The 22,579-nt window shown below is 40.9% G+C and overlaps 4 protein-coding genes and 2 non-coding genes across 7 annotated transcripts; 4 read left to right on the plus strand and 2 right to left on the minus strand.

The window, feature by feature from the left end:
* Positions 1-1,465: 1,465 nt before the first annotated feature.
* LOC121403979 lies at positions 1,466-1,662 on the plus strand. The gene has a single exon (XR_005967626.1). It is a non-coding gene; the product is annotated as a U2 spliceosomal RNA (small nuclear RNA).
* A 76-nt stretch (positions 1,663-1,738) lies between these two features.
* Positions 1,739-3,136, minus strand: LOC121403787 (intracellular protein transport protein USO1-like). Its single transcript, XM_022372358.2, has 2 exons — positions 3,033-3,136; positions 1,739-2,968 (listed from the first exon to the last, which is right to left on the minus strand). Exons 1-2 carry the CDS (start codon positions 3,099-3,101, stop codon positions 1,739-1,741), a joined length of 1,299 nt encoding a protein of 432 aa, XP_022228050.2. The 5' UTR covers positions 3,102-3,136.
* An 8,359-nt stretch (positions 3,137-11,495) lies between these two features.
* Positions 11,496-14,696, plus strand: LOC111077892 (brain-specific homeobox protein). The gene is made up of 4 exons (XM_022372356.2): positions 11,496-12,154; positions 13,359-13,624; positions 13,754-14,056; positions 14,271-14,696. Exons 1-4 carry the CDS (start codon positions 11,679-11,681, stop codon positions 14,597-14,599), a joined length of 1,374 nt encoding a protein of 457 aa, XP_022228048.2. The 5' UTR covers positions 11,496-11,678; the 3' UTR covers positions 14,600-14,696.
* Positions 14,697-17,675: 2,979 nt separating this feature from the next.
* LOC111077896 (fructose-1,6-bisphosphatase 1) lies at positions 17,676-20,751 on the plus strand. 2 transcript variants are annotated; one of them, XM_022372360.2, is made up of 4 exons: positions 17,676-17,779; positions 18,641-18,721; positions 19,622-19,965; positions 20,038-20,751. In XM_022372360.2, the coding sequence occupies exons 2-4, from the start codon at positions 18,700-18,702 to the stop codon at positions 20,704-20,706; spliced, it is 1,035 nt and encodes a 344-aa protein (XP_022228052.2). In that variant the 5' UTR covers positions 17,676-17,779; positions 18,641-18,699; the 3' UTR covers positions 20,707-20,751. The 2 variants fall into 2 exon arrangements, with proteins under 2 accessions (XP_022228052.2, XP_041448232.1); XM_041592298.1 differs by lacking the exon at positions 18,641-18,721 and having other exon boundaries at positions 17,677-17,779.
* Positions 20,752-20,882: 131 nt separating this feature from the next.
* Positions 20,883-21,079, plus strand: LOC121403980. The gene has a single exon (XR_005967627.1). It is a non-coding gene; the product is annotated as a U2 spliceosomal RNA (small nuclear RNA).
* A 90-nt stretch (positions 21,080-21,169) lies between these two features.
* On the minus strand, positions 21,170-22,515 carry LOC111077894 (accessory gland protein Acp29AB-like). The gene is made up of 3 exons (XM_041592425.1): positions 22,369-22,515; positions 22,072-22,304; positions 21,170-21,656 (listed from the first exon to the last, which is right to left on the minus strand). The coding sequence occupies exons 1-3, from the start codon at positions 22,435-22,437 to the stop codon at positions 21,170-21,172; spliced, it is 789 nt and encodes a 262-aa protein (XP_041448359.1). The 5' UTR covers positions 22,438-22,515.
* Between the last annotated feature and the right edge of the window lie 64 nt (positions 22,516-22,579).

A 22,579-nucleotide genomic window follows, 5' to 3' on the forward strand; every position in this document is an offset into this window, starting at 1 on the left:
TTATAAATGTGTGAAAAAAAAATATATAGTTTATGCTTTGTTTCAAGTTATAATTTATTTATAGACTTGAAATCGTTATCCGATATGTTCCGAGATTCCTAGCTGTACTACCAAAACAGTTTGGGAAAGTACACTTATACATATATGTATGTTTTCTAGTGTTCGAAACTTGCTGAATATATTTTAGAATGAATATAAGAATATTAAATATAATAAGAATCATTCATTTAAAGTCTTATTTTGCTGATTTTAAGTGTGAGCCCTAAATTGTGTGAGACCCACTGGGAATCTATTTTGTTGTTGAGCGCGTACACAGCACTGGATTAGGATCCTAAATCCCATCTTTGACCAATCAAAAATGTTTTCAAATCAAACATAAACTAATACGAGAGCTAACAGTTAATGAGAAATGAGAAAAACTAACTAAAGGAATTTTAACGTGCGGCTAGTGCTTAGATTTGACTACTAGATAAATTTCATATACACATACATACTCGTATATTTAAAGGCGGAAAAGCGGACAAAAATCAAATCAAATATATAAATGCATTTTCAATTGACTCCAGAAGCAGCTGCCAAATTTTTTTTTAAATATCGAAAGCATAATTCAAACGAGAAGACCAGACCACAAAATGGAAACATAATGGAAATTAACAGAATTGTAATACAATAATAACTAAATAGAAAGCTTTAAAACATAAGTTAGCATTTGATATATTTTGATAAAAAAAAAACTAAAAAATAATTGAGAACATAAACGAACGAATAAAAAATATTGACTGCGAAAAGAAAAGGAAAGCGGAAAACAGTAAAAGAACGCTTCAAGGCAACAAAAACTATATATGAATGGAGCAAAGATCAATCAATCAATAAATTGGAGTACATAGGAGATGAATTTTAACGATTAGAAATGACGGATGATGGCTTCGAATGAGTACACATTTTGCATTAACGTATTTTATAATGAAACATTACAAACAACACACTACTTTAACGCATATAAATAAAAGGAAAATATTAAAACTAATTGATAATTGTTATATGTTTAAATTACGTGAAGTATGGAAGGATCTCCTGATATCTAATGGGTGATTGCGGTTACATATAAAAAAAAAGGTCTTTCATCCAATAAACGAAGTTCTAGTAAATGTTTCCCAACTTGCGCTGTTGCAACTCTCAATAGATGACTGAGGATTGTCTGATAAGGCAACCCAATGTTGCTTACAGCTTATATAATTCGATTCTTTGCGAAGATTAGTTTAATATATCCCTTAATAATTTAGGTTCTGATATTTCACACGCCCAACCATTGCAGATACCTGTGACGGGTTTAAAAACACGTAAAAATCCCAACCCCTTGAAGCATGCAACAATAATTGAACCGAACCCAGTTTGTGTCGTAATAATTCCCAACTGGTTCTGGCCGTACAGTCATCAGCTGGTGGATGATTTCCACGTTCAGGTTATCGCTTCTCGGCCTTATGGCTAAGATCAAAGTGTAGTATCTGTTCTTATCAGCTTAACATCTGATAGTTTCTCCATTGGAGAACAACAAATGTTAAACTGATTTTTGGAATCAGACGGAGTGCTAGGGGCTTGCTCCACCTCTGTCGCGGGTTGGCCCGGTATTGCAGTACCGCCGGGATTTTCAGCCCAACTAAACAATCAATTTTCACCCACAGTTAAATATTCTATTCTTTTTATTGAGTTTTACGTTTCACACTACTTATAATCTGATTCAAATTGTCATGTGGTCCACCCAATATGCCTCACAAATAAAGTAATCTGAGACACCGCATAGATAGGTGCGCATCTCACCGCGGTATAAAAAGACGCAATCATAGTTTTTACCAATGATTTCCCCCCAATGAAAGAATGTTCCTTTGACACCAGTAGTGGCCGAAATAAACTCTCCTTTAGCTTCCAGTTTTTTCAGATCTATCCAATACCATTTGTTCTGATCCAGCATACTATCGAGTGCCTTCAACTCATCCTCGTTTTGCAGACTCACCAAATGGGCTCCCATCTCTTGGCAGATATCGAGGGCACCCTGCCAGCTCCAACCCTTTGTATTTTCTATATAATAGTATTTCGAACCAATTTTTTTGAAAAGTTCAAAATTTTTAGGTTTAAGCTTTAGCTCCAATTTCTTAACTTTTTCTTGTAAGCTCTTTTCCATCGCCTGCAAAGTGTCTAACTTTTCGTCCCTCTCTTTCCGCACGGCATCCAGTTGTAGCTCCAATTTATGAACATTTTCGCCTGATTTACTTTCCAACTCTTGTTGGATCGCCATCTGTTTTCCAAGAGTCTCTATCTTTTCGCCCATTTCTTTCCGCACGGCAGCCACTTGTTGCTCTAATATATGAATTTTAGCCTGGGAGCTGTTTCCCAAGTCCTGCAGTCCCGTAGATCTTTCGTCTCTTTCTTGCCGCAGTTTTTGCTCCAATTTCTTAACTTTTTCTTGTAAGCTCTTTTCCATCGCCTGCAAAGTGTCTAACTTTTCGTCCCTTTCTTTCCGCACGGCATCCAGTTGTAGCTCCAATTTATGAACATGTTCCCCTGATTTACTTTCCAACTCTTGTTGGATCGCCATCTGTTTTCCAAGAGTCTCTATCTTTTCGCCCATTTCTTGCCGCACGGCAGCCACTTTTTGCTCTAATATTTTTGAGCTGTTTCCCAATTCCTGCAGTCCCGTAGATTTTGTGTCCAGTTCTTGCCGCACGGCAGCCACTTGTTGCTCTAATTCATGAGTTTTTGCCGTTGATCTTTTTTCCAAATACTGCTGGGTTGCCATGTGTCCTGCCAAAGTGTCTAACTTTTCGTTCATTAGGGCGATTTTTGAGAGTGTGTCAGCCGGCTGCTTGGCCTCACAGGACTCCACTCGCTTTTGCAGGATGGCGAGGTAATCCAGGACCGGTTTCACAGCTCCGTAACAGTATCCTCCGCACTCGTGTTGGGATTCATCCACCTATTGGTGAGCACCGCAATGTTTTTGGGATTTTTGCAGTCAGTAAACGGAATATTTCACTCACCTCACAATGCTGGGACAGAGATCGCCCAAAGGTTATCGCCAATAAAATGAAAACAATTGAACACCGCATTGGTACAACTTCTCTGAATAGAATCTAAAAAAGAACTGGCATTCGCAGAGTTTCGTAGAGGTATTTATACTTCCGTTCCTTCCGTTGTGAACTGATAATAAAATGAAATGCGAAAATACGCAATTAAGAAATAAAATCAGACGAAATATATTAATGATTTATGGATTCCATAATCTCTAAGTAGATTAAAACGTATGTTTCAAACGAAAAGCATTTTATTCCAAGAAATGAGTTCTTAAAGAAATTCACCTATGATCTATTGGCCATCGGCGATTTCATCCTCACCGAGCCCAATATGCGTGTGCCCGATAAGGGAAAGATCTATTCGATCAACGAGGGCTATGCCAGCGACTAGGTAGCGGGAGTGTGGCAACTTTGTGGCGGCAAAGAAGGATCCCAGCAATGTTCAGCTTTCGCATAGTTATTGGGTTCGTTTTTCTGCCAGTGAAACAATGCTCCCTTGACACCAGTAGTGGCCGAAATATACCCACATTCCGTTTCCAGATCGTTCATATCTATCCAAAAGTTGTGGTACGACTTCAGCCCCCCGGAGAGTGCCTTCATCCCATCCTCGCTTTGCAGACTCGCCAAATGGGCTCCCATCTCACGACATTTCTTCAGGACACCGTGCCAGCTCATTTTATTTTCATATTCCATGCAATAGTATGCGGAACCTATTTATTTTGAAGAGTTCCAAATTTGTAGGCTTAGGTTTTGTTTCTGTTTCTTTTCGATCGGGTGAAAGGTGTTGCGGAAAGAAATAGACGGAAACTTCAGAGGCTCTGCATTTTTCGTCTATTTCTTTCCGCTCAAATGCTAATTTTAGCTTGAATTTCTAAAAATTGTTCATGTGATCTCCTTACCAACTCCGGCTGGATCGCTATATATCTTCCCAGAGTCTCCCACTTTTTATCTCCGGCGTCTGCCGGCTGCTTGGCCTCACAGTACTCCGCTCGCTTTTGCAGGATGGCGAGGTACTCCAGGACCGGTTTCATTCACCTATTGGTGGGCCACGCAATGTTCTAATGATATTTTTCAATCAAAACACACAACTCACAATGCCATCGACAGAGATCGGCCAAAGGCTATCGCAAATAATATGAAAACAATGGAACACCGCATCGAGACTCTTTCTTAGAATGCAATCTTAGAGGGAACTGAATTATATATTGTGTAGAATCTGTTGATTCCTTTATGCTCACAAGCTCTTCATCGATGAATTGTAAATGAGATCAACTGATTAAAATAAATCCTTTTACATACTATTCATATGTATGTATATAAAGGTATACTTACATATTTAATTCACCAATTCCAGTTGGCTAATAAAAATCACTTCAAAGAAGGCGGTCACAGTGCCGTGCCCCCCGAGGTTAGGCCATATGTACATCGTTTCTATTAGCCGTGGAGTTTTTTTTTTCCATATTTTTTTTATACAGGGATTTTGCAGTGTACCTGCTGTGAGAGTGTCAAAAGAGCAGAGAGAGGAACTGGTGACACGTGAGAAAATTAATTTGATTAAATTGCCACAGAAACGCACAGCGGGGCAGGACAGCAGGGCAGGGGGTGGGTGGCCCAAGGGGGTGGGAGGAGAGGCGTTATCGCCAAATCAGATGCTGTTCTGTTGTTGCTAGCCAGCTACTTAACGCGGACACTCAACAACCACCCGAGTAAACACACATACACTGCGAGAAAATAAAACAATTAGCGAGTCACAGAGATAATTTTTTGGGGTAAATATAAGAGGCAGACGTTGAATATTGAATAGAAAAATAAAATGCAAGAAACTCTTTGCATACATTTAGTTTTCAAGTTGCAAGTATTATATACATATATATATATTTTTTTGTATATAATTTTCAGTGTACTTGTGTGAATGTGTGTGTGGGGTGTGGGGTGTGGGGGTGTTTGTGTCCCTGTATGCGGGTTGTCGGTGAATGCACTAAATGATGTGCATAAGTGCGAAAACGTTTTCCCTCTGCCCAAAGACTCTTTCAGCAGCTCTTCCATACATCTCGCTCTCCTCCCATACACCCTCACATCCACTCCACTGATGCTTTATTCTCTATCCCTCTCTCTCTCTCTCTCTTAAGTTCTCTGTTTGGTTTTTGATTGACGCTGATAGGGCACGTGTTGGCAATTATTTTAGAATAAATATATAATAATAAAAAAATGCTTCACGATGGGGCAACAATCAGTAGATGACTTCTTTGCTGTGTCCTTTCTCTGCTCTTTTACTTCTTGGGCACGGTCGAGATATAATTTGTAAAGAGCAGGAGGTCGAAATATAATTTCTAAAGAGCAGCTAAGAACTGAAGGTAAAACAGATTGTAGGATAGAGAATATGCAAAGTGAGAATTTGTACGAGTTACTGATTAAATCACAATTGTACCCACAAAAGTCTTTAAATAACACTCGAACTCTCATTTATTAAAATTGTCTCCAAAATAATCTCCCAAGGAAAAACTAATATATCCCTATATACTATCCCTACTATACTCTACTAAACCACATTATTCTTTAGATGCCATTGAACCAAAGCTACTTTGTTCGATTTTAAATTTAAATTTAAACTTATACTTATGTAAGGTAGAAGGCAATACATTGATTTATTGAGAAATTTAAGCTATAGAGATTTCAAATTTGATCTATCGATGCAATGATCATCATCATTTAGTTTGATTTTTATATAATTCTATAACATACATTTGGGCGTTTCTCTGAAGGCGAACGGGGCAGGAAAGTCGTACTCATTGCAAGTGCTAGAAAGCATAAAATTATTATTAATTTTCAATAATGTTTTACCTTTGTGATACACCTTTTGACTAGCCCTATAGCTGGTGCTACGGTCGATTTTATGCAACTATTCGTTTTCGAGATTTTTGCAAAAAGAACCAAGCCATTCGCAGGGGACAAATATGGAAGTGGTTTTCGCGGCAATCAATTCAAACTGAGATTTCAGCGAAAGTTGGGGCAGTATATTGAGGCAAATATCTGTTCATTTTGTACATTAATTTCTCTTTCAAGTTGTTATAATATTACGCAAATATGATTCTTAGTTTTTTTCTGTTTTTTAATTTAATTATAACCATATTTGCACATGTCGCACGGGACAGAAATTCCTATGTTAATAACAGTTATAAATATACTGTTATCCGAGATGGATCCATTCTTCGCGTATTTTTTTTAGTCAGTTGAATATGTTAGAGATATTTCGTGGAATAACTTTTCTCAAGAATCATCTTTGTTAGTATAGATAATTATAATAGAACACAAGGCTAAAACAAAACCAAAAAAAAATCCAACAAAGACTGAAAAAGTGAACTTTTGCTTATTTGAATCGGTTTTCACATCAAAGTTAATGAAATTATATGTCAATTGGGGTAAATTAATTGTCGTTCATTAAACTTAGACCAAATTATCGCGATAGAATTAGATGGAGATGTGTTTTTATAGACATTTAATTTTTTGGTCTCGGTGGACCTTGCCAAAGATAATCCCAATTGTAGAACAAGAGTCTAAGGATTTTACAATTTCAGTGAATTTTATATATATCTTATTAGCTATGATTGAGTTCAGGCTATACCATCTTTGACATATTTAAGCATTAATATAACTCTCTAAAATGTATTTCATGCCATTTTATACTCTTTTATGTACGAAATAAATAGATAACTAAATCAATCATCAATCAGCAACAATCATGCCTTAAATGAAAGCGGCACAGGTCCTTAAATATTTGATAGTTTAGGTAATAATAGATTTAATATTTTTCTTACTAATTGTGGAGTCTTTTGTAGGCATTAGGGACCATTAAAAACACCCACTTTTGCACTCACACTCAGACTTAAACTCACACTCCCTCTCTGGGGTATTCGCATTCCTATTCAAAGCCACTTTTTCTGCTTTTATTATGGCATTGTGTGGGTGTCGGGTCGAAGGTCGGTGGTCGGGGGTCGCTGGTCGGGGGAGGGATTCCGCTGCTTATTAAAACTCTCTTGTTGTGATCCTAGGCACAGTAACCTTTGTGCACCCTGCCACTGCCACTCCCACTCCCAATCCCTCCGTTGGCCTCTCGCTCTCCCGCCCAAACAATTAGAGCACTAACAAATGCAATTATCCATGCACCTCCCTCCTACATACATAAATACATACATACAAGAGGCGACGGGCAGGACCATTCCTTCACCCCTTGCGGGCACACAATTGCTCTCATTGGCAACAATTGTAGCTGAACCCGAACCATGCCAGAGCGACAACATCCTTGTTGAACCGACAAACACAGAAAAAATACCCAGGATATTCGAGCGGAGTGTTACAACCAAGATGTATCCATTAGGAAAATTTGTACAGCAAAGAGAATTAATTGTTGTTTTCTTCTAGCCATAACTCTATTTTTTAGAGCAAAATAAAATAACTTTATTCTCATTGGTTCATCTTATGCTGCCTGTGATATATATTTAATTAAGAAGAGTCTTCAACGATCGCTAGATGGTGACAGTTTAAATAGGTTTAGCATGTGGTAAGCCTTGCTCCAGGGACTCGACAAGGTATGGAACTGAATATAAGGAACTGAATGCGGTTACCTACCGACAAATACGTCTCCTCGCATACCCTGGCACACCCTGTAAAACGAAAATTCAGCAGCACAGCAGCAGTGAGCGAGCAGTGCGGAGCATAGAGAAAAGTTTTCCAAAACGCGTGCCACATATTAAATTACATCGAAATATGTGCACACGCGATGATTTGTCGAAGGGGCAGTTTGTAATTTGCTGGCATTTTGTCGATTTTATCAGGCAGCAGCAGCACCAGCACCAGCACCAGCGGGATGGTGGCAGGAAGGGTCGTGCAGGAAAGGCATTGCTGATATTTTGATACATTTGTTTGATTCCACAGTCATATAGTGTAGTGTGTGCAGCTCTTTAATTGAATTTACCTCGCGTAATTGTCGCAAAAATCGGATAGAATGTCCATACGAAATGGGGGACAACTTCAAAACGTGGACTTGCCCGGAAATGGCACTTTCAGTGGGCGTTACAAGGCAATTTTCCACCCAACATATTTTTTATATTTAAATGCAGCCAAAAAGAGAATTTGATGGAGGGGGAAAAACAGTCATAGAAGAGGGAAAAGTATATAATTATTAAAAGATTAAAGGGAACTACGATTGGTGTTCTGATATAATAATCGGCAGCTTAAGGAAGAATTTGGATTTTCCAAGGGTTACAAAATCAAGGTATAGCTTCCTCTGATTGCCTTTTATACAAGCAACCAATAGGTGCCCCGGGAATAATCTATACCTCGATTACCTTCCGATTCTCCTTCCCAAAGCTAATTCCCATTATTGCCATCATTTCGAAAAATCGTTTAAGATATTCCCAGAAGGTTTCTTCATGTAAAACTAAATATATTATACTTTGTTTATGGTAGCCTTCCCTATTTTGTGTTAATACTCAAAAAGGAAATGCCACTTGCTGCTGGTGATCCATGGAGCCAGGACCCCAACTAAGGATGTAGCCACTTGTGCACACAAAGCAGCCCTAAGGATGTGCGCTGTTGTCTTGTATCAGAAGTTAATTTACCGAGAATCAAAACTTAAATGCGGAAAACGGATCTAAAAAGAGACGCCGCCGCCGCATTCACCCCAAAGGAAGAGCACGACCCCGACCCATGGCCTTTACGTGTAACCTGATCATTGACACACTTCAGCTTTGATTTCAGGGAATTATGCTAACAAAAAAAAACACATAAGAGAAGCAAAAGCAAAAGACATCATCCTTGTCGACAAGACAAAAGGATTTGCCAGGGCAAACTGACACAAAATGTTGTAATTGCCCCCGAGAAATGAGGCCTGTGCCCCTGAGCTCCTGTTTTTCTGTGCGCTGTGCCCTGTGCCCTGTGCGCTGTGCCCAGTGCTCTGATGGTAACCACTAAGTGGCAGTGGTGCAATTTGATGCCACGGCAATGCAGCTACATTTTTATTATTATTATAAAAATTAGGCTTAGCTGGTTTGACGGTGGCGGTGGCACGTGCAACATGGAATGGAATCAGAGACAGGGCCAGACACAAATTAAGCAGACTAAACGATTCCCAACACACACACACACACACACACGCACAGGGAAAATTCCATGGGAATCTTTGAAACAACACAAAATAAAACAAAAATCTAAAAATCAATAAAGAACTCAAAGAAAGGCACTGCACTGCCCGGCACTCTTTTATTTTAAGTAAATTTTCAGCACAAACTTCGCTCTTCCGCACGTTCGTGTGTCAACGGGCTAACACAATGGGGCTGACAACAAAGCGGTGGGTGTGTGGATGTGGAGTCCTTTGCCTGGCTGAAGAGTAGCATCCACCTGTGTGTGGGGCGTGGGTTTTGCCCCTTTTAGGATGAGCAAGTTAAGTGCTTTCGGGCAGGTGGTGGGGTGGAGTGGCGGTTCTTATGGGTTGCAGAGAGCATCAGTTGACAGGCATTCTTTTGAATGCTTTCGGGAAAGTCTAAGGGACATTTAAATAATATTTCTGTAGATTTCTGTAGGTAGCTAAGGGTTATCTAAGGCTTATACATATATCTGAGCATTAGCAGCGATCTGCTGCGCTGTGTTTTCCCATCTGAAATATTATTTTTTTAAAATCTTTCAAGCAAAAGTGCAAGGCTTCGAGCTACCTCCCAATGCGTAATATATAGGGCCCAGAATGCTCTATCTGCACCCACCCACACCCACACCCACACCCCCAGCCTACTGCCATATTGTCGCACCCCACTGGCAATGCCATGCCCACCCGTAATACGCCCGCTTTAGGGCTTTAACCTAATAATGATGTTCGACTTACTTTGCGTGACTTATTTTATTAATAAAACGAGCAAATTTGTCTTGCTTTTTGGTCGCATCCATCCACGGCATTCACTCGCCCGTTGCCGTGTCGTTATTGTCTTTCCCTTTGCCCACAGAAAGGGGATGGGCACCACCCCCCACTCACACACCTTTTTTGGTTGGGCTGGCTGTATCTGTATCTGCGTCTGTGGGCTAAACAAGGACGAGTAGCTGTCGCCTGCAACCCTGACAAGTGCTGCACGCCGATTGGTTGAACATTTAGGACGAGCGAAAGAACACGCCCACTGCCCCAAGCACCACAGAGCTGCCACCCCACCCCAGCCCATGCCAAAGCCCATGCCAAAGCCCATGCCAAAGCCCAAAGTGGGTGTACTATGGCTATGTTGATTGAATTACAGCCAAGTACATATTTTGGTACAACAACGAGGCAAAAAATTCACCAATTTGAAGGCGAAGCCAAAGCGAAGCGAAGCGAAGCGAACATCTTGGGGCGCTCTTCTCTGTTAAGTTGCTTCCACGGGGCCCCTTCATTAGGGACCAGAAGCAGCTCATTAGTAGTACAGTTGTGCAGGCAGGCGCCATGGCAGCGCCATGGCAGAGACAGAGACAGTCAGTGGCAGGGAGCAGGGAGCAGGGTAGGCGAAGGCAGCCAGGAGCCACAGGAGGCATGGCATCGCCTCCTGCTGCCGTGAATCTTTAATTCAATTATAATAATTGTGGCATTTAATGAATTTAATGCATGCACATCATTCAGACAACAATGGCGGCCATGACACGTTAATTATGCGTAAACCGGAAACCGGAAACAGGAAGCAGCGCGCAGCGAGCCGCGAGCAGCGCAGAGGTGAGCGCCACAAAATGGCGCCATCAGGCAGCAGCCGGCCAGCACAGATTGTTTGTCGTGGCACATAGTTGTGCAAATTATTTGCGGTTAACATGGGTCAATTAAACAAAAGCATCACGTAAATTACACACCCATCTCCATATCCATGTCCATGTCCATGTCCATGTCCATGTCCGTGTCCATGCCCATTCTGATGCCGATGCCCATTCCCCTGGGTCTCGTAACCTAGTTAAGGTCCTCTGTTAATCGAGGCTCCACCGACGCGGATCGGATGCCAGCAGAGGGCATGCAGAAATCTCATTGAAAAATGTACAGAGCGACAGAGACGACCATAGAGCATGCCATGTCCTCTCCCACCCAAGGGAAGGCGCACAGCACATGCAAATTGGGGGTGTGACAGAGGCAGAGTGTCCATGGATTACGGGGCGGTGGTGCTCGTATTTTGGATCTAAGCGGACCGGAACGTAGCGTAGCGTAGCGGCTGGAACTGCATTGGCCCCCGGCCAGGAGGTTGGCGGCGGTGAGGGTGGATTGCAACCTCAGCACAGCACCCCCCCTGCCAGGATCTGCAAGCGCATCTCTCTCTCTCTCTCTCTCTCACTCAGTCTCTGATTTGTGGAAGCAGCATCATCGCGCTCTCTCTCCTTCGCACTCGTGGAGACTCGTTTAGAGCAATTTGCTGGTTGATGTGCGGTGATTGCCACAAACTCAACGCGACCGTCAACGAGTAAACAACATAAGCGCGTCTCTCCGTCACAAGGACATACCCCTACACACACACGCACACACGCACACACACACACACACACAGAGAGAGAGAGTAGAGTCCGCTCCGCTCCATTCGGGATCCGTATCCGTATTCGCAGTCCACACACCATATCCAAATCGATTTGATGTCCACACACATGTCAATGCTTAATGAGAACGGTTTGAGGAGCAGTCCCGTGGATGCACATGGCAACAATAAGGGCAGTGCAACAACCACAATGTTGACCACAAAAACGCCATTCTCCATTGAGCATATATTGTTTCAAAATTTAAATAGTGCCAGTGCCAATGCCAATGCCAGTGCCAATAGCAATAGCAACACCAATTCCAATAATAATGTGAATAATAATACTAGTAACAATAATAATAATAATAGCAGTCACAAGTGCGGCAAGAATGCGGTGAAAGGTGCCAGCAGGAGCGGCTTTGCCCCATCATACGACAATAATACACAGAAGCAGCATCCGCAGCAGCATCATCATCCGACGGCATCCACGGCAGCTTCAGCCGCGTCGGCATTGACACGCGGCGGCAGCCAGGGAGCAGCAGCGTCGGGATATGGCAACGAGGACTATGCCAAGTCCCTGCACAATAGTCAACGGTCAGTGAACACATATAACCCAGATAATTGATAGCTTTTTAATGGAGCATTCAAGAGTTTTGAAGCATCAAAAAGAAATTCAAATTAGTTCATAAATCAAAGCACAAAATTTAACAAGCGAAAAGCAAAACTTAGGGAATGAAGGAATCTTTTTTTTGTAAAAATTTGAAAGCCAGAAATTCTCTTTTTTAATTTAATTTGAAAGTAAAGTAAAAACAAAAACAAAACTTTATTGAGCATAAACAGTTTGATAATTTAATTTAGCTCCTGAAATATATCTAAACCATAAATTTGCAGATACAAAATGTGTGTGTACGGCGCAAACTCCGCAACGCGTGTACCAAATTAAATGATAGCCAGATTATGTGGCATTGTTTATATAGACAAAAATTTCTTTGTACTTTTCTATAAACAGGTTCCTCAACAAATTAAAAATTAGTCGAAAAATTCTCAAATTTGGGCAAAAATGTGTGTTTGAATGCCCATTCTGTTTCATTTTGTGTCATTCTGTAGAACGGAACATTTTATGATAGATTTTGTTTTAATACCTTTAGATTCGAGATTTTTTGACTAGATTTTAATTTTTGAGGAACCTATTTATAGAAAAGCACAATTGCAATTTGTGTAAGTATATTTGTTGCTTTTGATTATTAGCGCTTAATTTCGATGAATTCCCAAACATTAAATTCAGTTAGTAAGCTGCGAAGCGCGCGGGTCTGTTAGTTTACAATATAATTAATGATTAACCAGCAATTAGTAGAAGTTTTTGGAAGGCACAGAATGCTACTCATAGACCGTTTAAGATCTATATAAGTTGATTGCAACATATGAATCTTATTCATTGAATTCGTAATGTGGAAATTTGTCAAATATATTCTATTCTATTCGAAAATAGTGTAGGGATCCTCCTTAATTTTAAGCCACGAATATATTCCAATTTATTGCAAGTTTATTTTATAATAATTTTATAATTTTATAATAGTAAAGAGTCGGGAATGTTAGTTCAATTAATTTTTAAAGTTATTTAAAGATTTGTTTCTTAAGTTTTCGAAGTGAAACAAAATTTAAGCTGAGTTCTAACCAAAAAAGAAACCTCAGGAAATATCTCATAATAAATACATATACTCAACTCTGATGTTGTGTGTTCCCCAAGTACTACCACATTTGTTCTGCCTTAATCGATGAAACTCTATGCAACTTCCAGTGGCAGCCATCATCCACGTGCTGGAGCCTCTCATTATGGCAGCTCTTCCGCGGAAACAACAGCCCAGCAGTTGGGATCACAGCTACCGCCAGCACCACAGCCGCCACCTCCACCGCCCCCGAATGGTGGTGGGGGCCCCAATGGCGGAGGAGTGCTCTATCCCAGTGCGGCGTACACGGACCATGGCTTCCTGCAAATGACCCTCGGCTATCTGTCGCCATCGTCGGGCACATACAAGTCCGTGGATCCCTATTTTCTCTCACAAGGTGAGTGCCAAACGAAAACTTTCAACTATCTGGCCGGCCGCACAGCCGTGTCGATAGCCATTAACACCCCCCGAAAAGTTTTCTAATTTCTACTATCAACTTTAATGCAATTAATGAAATATTTTGCAGCCAGCCTGTTTGGGGGAGCGCCCTTCTTTGGGCCGCCCGGCTGTGTGCCCGAGCTGGCCCTGGGCCTCGGGATGGGCGTGAACGCGCTGCGGCATTGCCGGCGGCGCAAGGCACGCACCGTGTTCAGCGATCCCCAGTTGTCCGGCCTGGAGAAGCGCTTCGAGGCGCAGCGGTATCTGTCCACACCAGAGCGAGTGGAGCTGGCCACAGCGCTGGGGCTGAGTGAGACGCAGGTGAAGACCTGGTTCCAGAACCGACGAATGAAGCACAAGAAGCAGCTGCGACGACGCGACAATGCCACTGGTAAGGGAAGCTGGAAAACCCGACCCCCCCACGACTAATAGAACTTGCAACTTTCTTTGGAGGAACTTTTTGGACCTTCAATTAGCCTTTGGTCTTTGGCTTTTAGCTGTTGGCTGGCTTTTTGGAGTTGCCAAAAGTTTTGCTCAAGTTTTGCTACGCAAATCAAATTAGTTCTAAAATTTGTGCAAATTTCTTCGACTTTCTTCACTCTCAGAACCCGTTGACTTCTCACGCACCGAACTGGGCGGCTGCAGCACTGGCAAACAGCAGCCAGGCGAAGCCTCCTCTGCCTCCACGGACGGCCCCAAGCATGGCTCCAAGATGGCCTCTAGTGGCAGCAGTGGTGGTGCAGGCGCTGGCGCTGGCGCTGGCACGCCAGCTGGCAGTCAAACCCCCAATCCCCAGCAACAGCTGCAGATGTGCTTCCTGCAGCAGGGCTACTCAACGGACGATTACTCCGACCTGGAGGCGGACAGCGAGGATGAGGATAACTCCAGCGATGTGGACATTGTGGGGGACACTAAGTTATATCAACTCACATAGATCTGATTGCCAGGATCTCATCAAGTCTGTTCTATCGATGAGCGCCTTGTCGTGGTTTTAAATGGGGAAAAAGGAAGCCCTTTCTAAAGGTATTTGTTGTTGAAGATTTGTATATTTTATGTTATTTTTTATTGTTTATTTTTTTAAGCGAAATTTTACTATTATATTTTTTTTTGTTTGTTTTATATTTACGGTTAATTTTGTTTGATTATTTTTTAAAAAGAAATTTTATATTTAGAGTTAAAATCTTGTTTGCTGTAAAAAATATGGTTTTAAATAGTTAACAAGCTATAATAATTCTCTAATGCTTTAAACAGAAAAATCAAAAGAGTATTTCTGTGTCAGAAGATAAATATTCTGAAATATTTAAAGCACAAATGAAATTTAAAGAGCTGAAAGAATTTCTTATTCGAAACATTAATTTTTAAAATATTTCTTTCCTATTAAATAGAGCCTCAATTATGTTATAATTTTAACAATGATTTTCCCCAGTAAAGTTAATCCTTTCTTGTGTTCTTTTCGTTGTTACAAGAAATACCGTAAACTAAGGATTATTATTAATTTATTATTTATCAGTATTATTTGCCAATATTTTACCCATTTAAAGCCGCTGATCAAAGCCTATTGGACACCCTGTAAATAGCGATAAATATTCTTGAACGAGTTGCTGTCTAGTCACGAGCTATGTCTAAGAGATATATTTATGTATTAACCATAAACCTAATCAAATTTAGTGATTGTATTCGAGTACTTCCATTTTAAGAACTTCTTCTCTAATCCCAAACAACAAAAAAAAAACACCAACCTATGTGGCAGCTCCTTGTCGATGTGCTAGTGCTTAAAATAAAGAAGGAAACAAAATATAACAGAATCATGAGAATATTGGATGGGTATTACTCGGAGTCGGGAGCTCTATGCCCCCCTTTCTATGCCCAATCTATGGGCAATGGGCAATCAAATCCAATTGAGTGGCAACAAAAAGTAGCAACTAATAAGGTTAAACATCGCGCATTTGTGTATAGGGTTGAGTGACAGCCACGCCCCCTTCTGCGCATGGCCAAGTGCCTTGTGGGTGGGCGTTGTTCTGCAGGAAAAACTCCTACGACATTGGGGGTGGATAGATGGATAGACGGGTGGATGGATGGATGGGAAGAGTGCTCTTAACAATGGCAAAATAATTGCGGGTTTTCCAGCCAGCCATTTTAGTGGAGAGACACTTATTGTTCCCCGTTTGAGTTCCGTGTGTGCGGGAAGTGAATGTTAAATGTTTCCAAATTGATTACTAATTATGGGTTAACAGGAATGCCAGCAATAACTGGGTTCAAAAGGGAAATTATAATACATCTTCTTTACAGATAAACATATGGATTTAATCATGTTGATTGAATGGTAAGTACAACTTTCCGATAAATGTGAACCAATTACAAACTATTATTATCACAACTTGTTTGATCTTTACAACCATCAGGAATCTGTCCCAAATTTCTAGAGTTTAATCGTACATTTAATAATGATTCCCAACAGAAGAGAAATATATAAATAATTTCTTTACGTCATGGAATCAAAGTGCAAATCGGTTAAAGCTGTCTTAACAAATCCACTAGTATATTTCTATATATTCCCACATAATTTATTTATATTTATTTTTAAATTTGTTTTTTGTTTTTTTTGTTGTGGCTCATTTTCTAATTAGTAGACACGCTCTAATCGTAGACAAATTAAACATAACGTGAAATATAATCTAAGGTCGAAGCAATGACACCACAGTCCCACGACATAGAGAACAGATCGCACCTTTAATACTTTGTAGAATGGAATACTCGTAGTATTCTCAATATTCTTATCAGTTTAGGATTGATAGGGGGCTTGTGTGACAAAAAAACTGGGGCAGGGGACAAGCCTCCCCTATGTCCGTGCAATCAGTCGCATTAGTAATAAAAAACCACTCACATATGCACATACATACAAACATATGTATGTAAGACTAACCGCCAAGTTTTTGATAGTTAAATCAGATTATATAGGGTGCTACATTAGAAGAAGTAAAGGGAATGTCGATGTTCATAAGAATGTACATACATACATATGTGTACATTATATGCATGTATGTATGTTTAATGTTGCTACCGTATGAAAAAGCTATAGCATACTTTAAGGTCTTGTTTTTCTAATTTTTCAGAATGAAAAATGACATTTAAGTGGTTTTTTGTTGCCAAACCTTTAAGGTTTTGTTGATAATATTACACATTTTTTATTAGTCCATAAAAATTCGCATCATATTTCGTTATAAAAGATCACTGAACACGAACACCCTTTATTATTTGCTTTGAAAAAACAAAAATTAACAAAAATGTTTTGGTCTAAGAGAGAAAAAAACCCAAAAAAAAAACAGGTTTGTTTGTAGTAGGGCGCTTCCTACTACTACTACTCTCAACAAGGTTTTTACCACGAGCAACGATAACGCGAAATGGCATTACGATAAGAGTTTCTACGGCTTTGGATCTTCTATATCATAGCATATGATATATGTGTATGTGTATGTGTATGTGTGTAAGTATGAGCCGCTCTCATATTCAATGCTTCCCAGGAACTGAACTCTCTCTTGCTCTGTTGCTCTTGCTTTGCTGTCTGTTGCTTCAGCTTTCAATCCACACTCTCTCCGCGCTGTCTGTCTGCCGCTGTTATGCTCTCCATCTGCACTAACTATCTCTCGCGCTCACTAGCAAAGCAAGCATGCACATTTTTCTTATCTTCACTTCCATACCACCACTCATTTCTCTCTCTCTCTCTCTCTCTCTCTTTACCTAACTCCCTCTCTTTTGTGTATTACATGCTATCTGTCAGTGGAAAAAAGCAAAACAAGAGAGTAATGTTAGCTGTGGCCCGACGAACCATTTAATACTCTTTCAGGTCTATCAAATGAATAAATATGCGCTGACAATGTCGATTAAATGTTGTTAACCTTATTTAATTCAGCTTGACAAACATCTCTTCAAAACAGTTATACCTTGCAGGGGAAGCGTGCAAGCTGTGACGTTGTGGCCGCTGCTGTCGGTGGGGACGTGGACTAAAATCGAGCAAACGCACAGTTCGGTTCCGGCAGTCTCTTTAGCACAGCCGTCGACTGCGGTGTTTGTTTCGTTGTCGTTTTTCCCCCCATCTATAGATCTGTTTTGTGTTGTAAGTGAAAGTGCATTTCGGTTCTAAAGAAGCTCCCACACAACAAGGCCTTGTGTCCAACCGGTCAAAGCAATGTAAAGGACAAGCCCCAGCAGTCAAATCATTCGTATCACTTGAATATATGAGAGATATACATAGCTATATGTATACGTAAATACGATAAAAATACAGCTTTTACTTATAGACGATATGCTGGCTAATCATGTGTTCTTCGGCAACGTTCTAAAAATATATGGGAGGCACGTGTCGGTTTATTCAAAAATTGGCTTTGCTAAAAAATATTGCATACATATGTACATATGTATATATTTTGTGGTTCCGGTTTTATAAAACTTTCCTTGATACGAATTTGACCCCCCCATATGCGATGGGACAAACAGGTTATCAGCAAAGTCAAAAATAAATAAACAAGAAGAAAAGCCTGCAGTCGAAAACCGAATCTTTTGATACACTGACTCAGAGTGATTATTAATTTATTGGTATAGTCTCGAATGAAATAAAATTTAATTTAAGTGGCATAATTCTTCTTAAAATAATTAAGAAACCCAAGAAAAGTATCTAATTTCCAAAGAAACTTTCATTCTGTGTACAATTCTCTGCTACAAATTCCGAATACTCTCTCTACGGGTACTTCAAATTAACACGTAAGAAGCATGTACATAAAAAGTGACAATTTTTCTGATAGTGATTCGATTTTATGCAACAAGACACCCGACAAAAAAAAAAAGCAATCTTGAAGATAGTGGCCCGTACAGAGAGGGTGGACCCAAGAGGGGTACACGCTGTGACCTTCACAGCTATGGGAAAGGGCACACTTTGTGGCAAATTATAATTTGTTTGTATTTTGATGGATCCCCACAGGAACCACACAGCATACTCGTATCGTATCCGTAATTTAGAGTGTGTCCAACCAACCGATAATGGCGGCCAGTAACGGTGATTGTAAGTGAAGGCGCTTCCTGCTTCCATTTCCCTGCCGCAGCCCTGCTGTTGCCGTTCCTTACCCAACCTGCAGCATCCTCCAATCCGCAGTCCCGCACCATCCTCCAATCCTCACCAATATGTTGTACCAGCCAGTTCTTACTCAGCCTGTTGCACCACTAAATACTTAACCGCGTTGCTTAGCCAGCCGAACCCTAAACCTGCTCTTTCCTGCCTGTACCAAAACCCTAAATAATCTTGCAGTTATTCTCCAAATAAATAACCCAAATATAACCAAATATAACCAAATATAACGAAAATCTACCTTATTTAAAGTACAAACCAGAATTTATTTATGAAATATATGTGTTATATGTACTAGTTCCACTTATTTAATTATACAGCTGTATAGCCTGTTAATCGGCTACTTATTCTTAATCTCTAACTAAATTCATATGAAATAATCCGGACTAGATTTTGCTGAACTTTAACATTGATCTTTTCTGATGACTTTACTGATTAAATATTCAATAAAAAACACAGAAGAAATATAATTTAAATACGTTACTCGCAGAATTACAAGAAAATATTTATGCAATCAAATAAAAAATGAGAACACATTTGTTCTAAAATGAATTAAAAATTCAACCAAAAAATATTAAAATTGATTTTTATACGAGTTTTAATGAATTTCAATTAATAACTAATACAAAAAAAATATCTAAACATTATCTTAAAAACGAATAATAATAATAATATAATAATAATTAATACCACAATAATATCTAATAATGAACTTAAAAAATATCATAAAATTGCATATGAAAAATCGTAGCATCCTCTCCCAATCCCCTCCTCTTACCAATGAAACCAAGAATCCAAGAGTCCGAACTATAATCAAATTTTTCGTTTTATAAACAGCAAAAATGAGCCAACAGGGGCCCGTTTTCGATTCCAATGCCATGACGCTGACGCGTTTTGTGCTCCAGGAGCAGAGGAAGTTCAAAAACGCCACTGGGGATCTGTCCCAGCTGCTCAACTGCATCCAGACGGCGATCAAGGCGACGGCATCGGCGGTGCGGAAGGCTGGAATAGCCAAGCTTCATGGCATTGCCGGGGATGTGAATGTTCAGGGTGAGGAGGTCAAGAAGCTGGACGTGCTCTCCAATGAGCTGTTCATCAACATGCTCAAGTCATCCTACACCACCTGCCTGATGGTGTCCGAGGAGAACGAGCATGTGATCGAGGTGGAGACAGACAAACAGGTTAGCAAATCAGTAGGAGATATTATCGCAGTTGAGAGGCAGCCAGTATGAACTCTTTTCCCACTTTGGCAGGGCAAATACATTGTGTGCTTCGATCCGCTGGACGGATCCTCCAACATAGACTGCCTGGTGTCGATCGGCTCCATCTTTGCCATCTACCGAAAGAAGAGCGAGGGCGTGCCCACCGTCGAGGATGCCCTACAGCCCGGTAACCAATTGGTGGGCGCCGGCTACGCTCTATACGGCTCGGCCACGGCCATTGTGCTCGGACTGGGCTCGTCGGGAGTGAACTGCTTCACCTACGATCCGGCCATCGGCGAGTTCATCCTCACCGAGCCCAATATGCGTGTGCCCGAGAAGGGAAAGATCTACTCGATCAACGAGGGCTATGCCAGCGACTGGGAGGCGGGAGTGTTCAACTATGTGGCGGCCAAGAAGGATCCCAGCAAGGGCAAACCCTACGGTGCTCGGTACGTGGGCTCCATGGTGGCCGATGTCCATCGCACCATCAAATACGGCGGCATCTTCATCTACCCGGCCACAAAGTCCGCACCAAATGGAAAGCTGCGCCTGCTCTACGAATGCAATCCGATGGCCTATCTGATGATTCAGGCCGGCGGCTTGGCCAGCGACGGAAAGATTAGCATCCTAGACATTGTCCCCAAGAAGATACACGAACGCAGCCCCATCTTCCTCGGCTCCAAGGCGGACGTTGAGGAGGCGCTCAGCTACTTGAAGTGACTTTTAATTTTGTAATTTATAAATATACCCAAAACACGTTTGATATTTTTTACCTTAACTTCTTCGCTTTTATATCCTGCCCCTGGAGGTGGGCTACTCCAAATAGTGCACTAATAATTCCCAACTGGTTCTGGCCGTACAGTCATCAGGTGGTTGATGATTTCCACGTTCAGGTTATCGCTTCTCGGCCTTATGGCTAAGATCAAAGTGTAGTATCTGTTCTTATCAGCTTAACATCTGATAGTTTCTCCATTGGAGAACAACAAATGTTAAACTGATTTTTGGAATCAGACGGAGTGCTAGGGGCTTGCTCCACCTCTGTCGCGGGTTGGCCCGGTATTGCAGTACCGCCGGGATTTTCAGCCCAACTAAACAATCAATTTTGACCCACAGTTAAATATTCTATTCTTTTTATTGAGTTTTAGTTCACACTACTTATAATCTGATTCAAATTGTCATGTGGTTAATCCACCCAATATGCCTCACAAATAAAGTAAAGTAATGTGAGACCGCATAGATTGGTGCGCATCTCACCTCTGAGTAAATAGACGCAATCACAGTTTTCACCATAGGGTTCCTTTCCCGCCCAATGAAAGAATGTTCCTTTGACACCAGTAGTGGCCGAAATAAACTCTCCTTCAGCTTCCAGTTTTTTCAGATCTATCCAATAGAGACTGTAAACTATACTATCGATTGCCTTCAACTCATCCTCGTTTTGCAGACTCACCAAATGGGCTCCCATCTCTTGGCAGATATCGAGGGCACCCTGCCAGTTCGTTTTTTTTGTATTTTCTATATAATAGTATTTCGAACCAATTTTTTTGAAAAGTTCTAAATTTTTAGGTTTAAGCTTTAGCTCCAATTTCTTAACTTTTTCTTGTAAGCTCTTTTCCATCGCCTGCAAAGTGTCTAACTTTTCGTCCCTTTCTTTCCGTTCGGAAGCCAGTTGTAGCTCCAATTTGTGAACATGTTCCCCTGATTCACTTTCCAACTCTTGTTGGATCTGTTTACCAAGAGTCTCTATCTTTTCGCCCATTTCTTGCCGCACGGCAGCCACTTTTTGCTCTAATATATGAATTTTCTTTTCCCTTTCTTTCCGTTCGGAAGCCAGTTGTAGCTCCAATTTATGAACATGTTCCCCTGATTTACTTTCCAACTCTTGATGGATCGCATGTCCCAACCGCCAGCAAAGTGTTTTCCAAGAGTCTCTCCAATCTTTTCGCCATCTGTTTCCTTTTTTGCCCATTCCTTGCCGCACGGCCAGCCACTTTTTGCTCTAATATTTTTGAGCTGTTTCCCAATTCCTGCAGTCCCGTAGAATTTTGTGTCCATTATTTTCGCCACTGCACGGCAGCCACAGCTTGTTGCTCTAATTCATGAGTTTTTGCCGTTGATCTTTTTTCCAAATACTGCTGGGTTGCCATGTGTCCTGCCAAAGTGTCTAACTTTTCGTTCATTAGGGCGATTTTTGAGAGTGTGTCAGCCGGCTGCTTGGCCTCACAGGACTCCACTCGCTTTTGCAGGATGGCGAGGTAATCCAGGACCGGTTTCACAGCTCCGTAACAGTAGCCTCCGCACTCGTGTTGGGATTCATCCACCTATTGGTGAGCACCGCAATGTTTTTGGGATTTTTGCAGTCAGTAAACGGAATATTTCACTCACCTCACAATGCTGGGACAGAGATCGCCCAAAGGTTATCGCCAATAAAATGAAAACAATTGAACACCGCATTGGTACTACTTCTCTGAATAGAATCTAAAAAAGAACTGGCATTCGCAGAGTTTCGTAGAGGTATTTATACTTCCGTTCCTTCCGTTGTGAACTGATAATAAAATGAAATGCGAAAGTACACGCAATTAAGAAATAAAACCAG

This window comes from Drosophila obscura, unplaced genomic scaffold (genome assembly GCF_018151105.1).
Source record: "Drosophila obscura isolate BZ-5 IFL unplaced genomic scaffold, ASM1815110v1 contig_179, whole genome shotgun sequence".
Lineage (NCBI taxonomy): Eukaryota > Metazoa > Arthropoda > Insecta > Diptera > Drosophilidae > Drosophila > Drosophila obscura.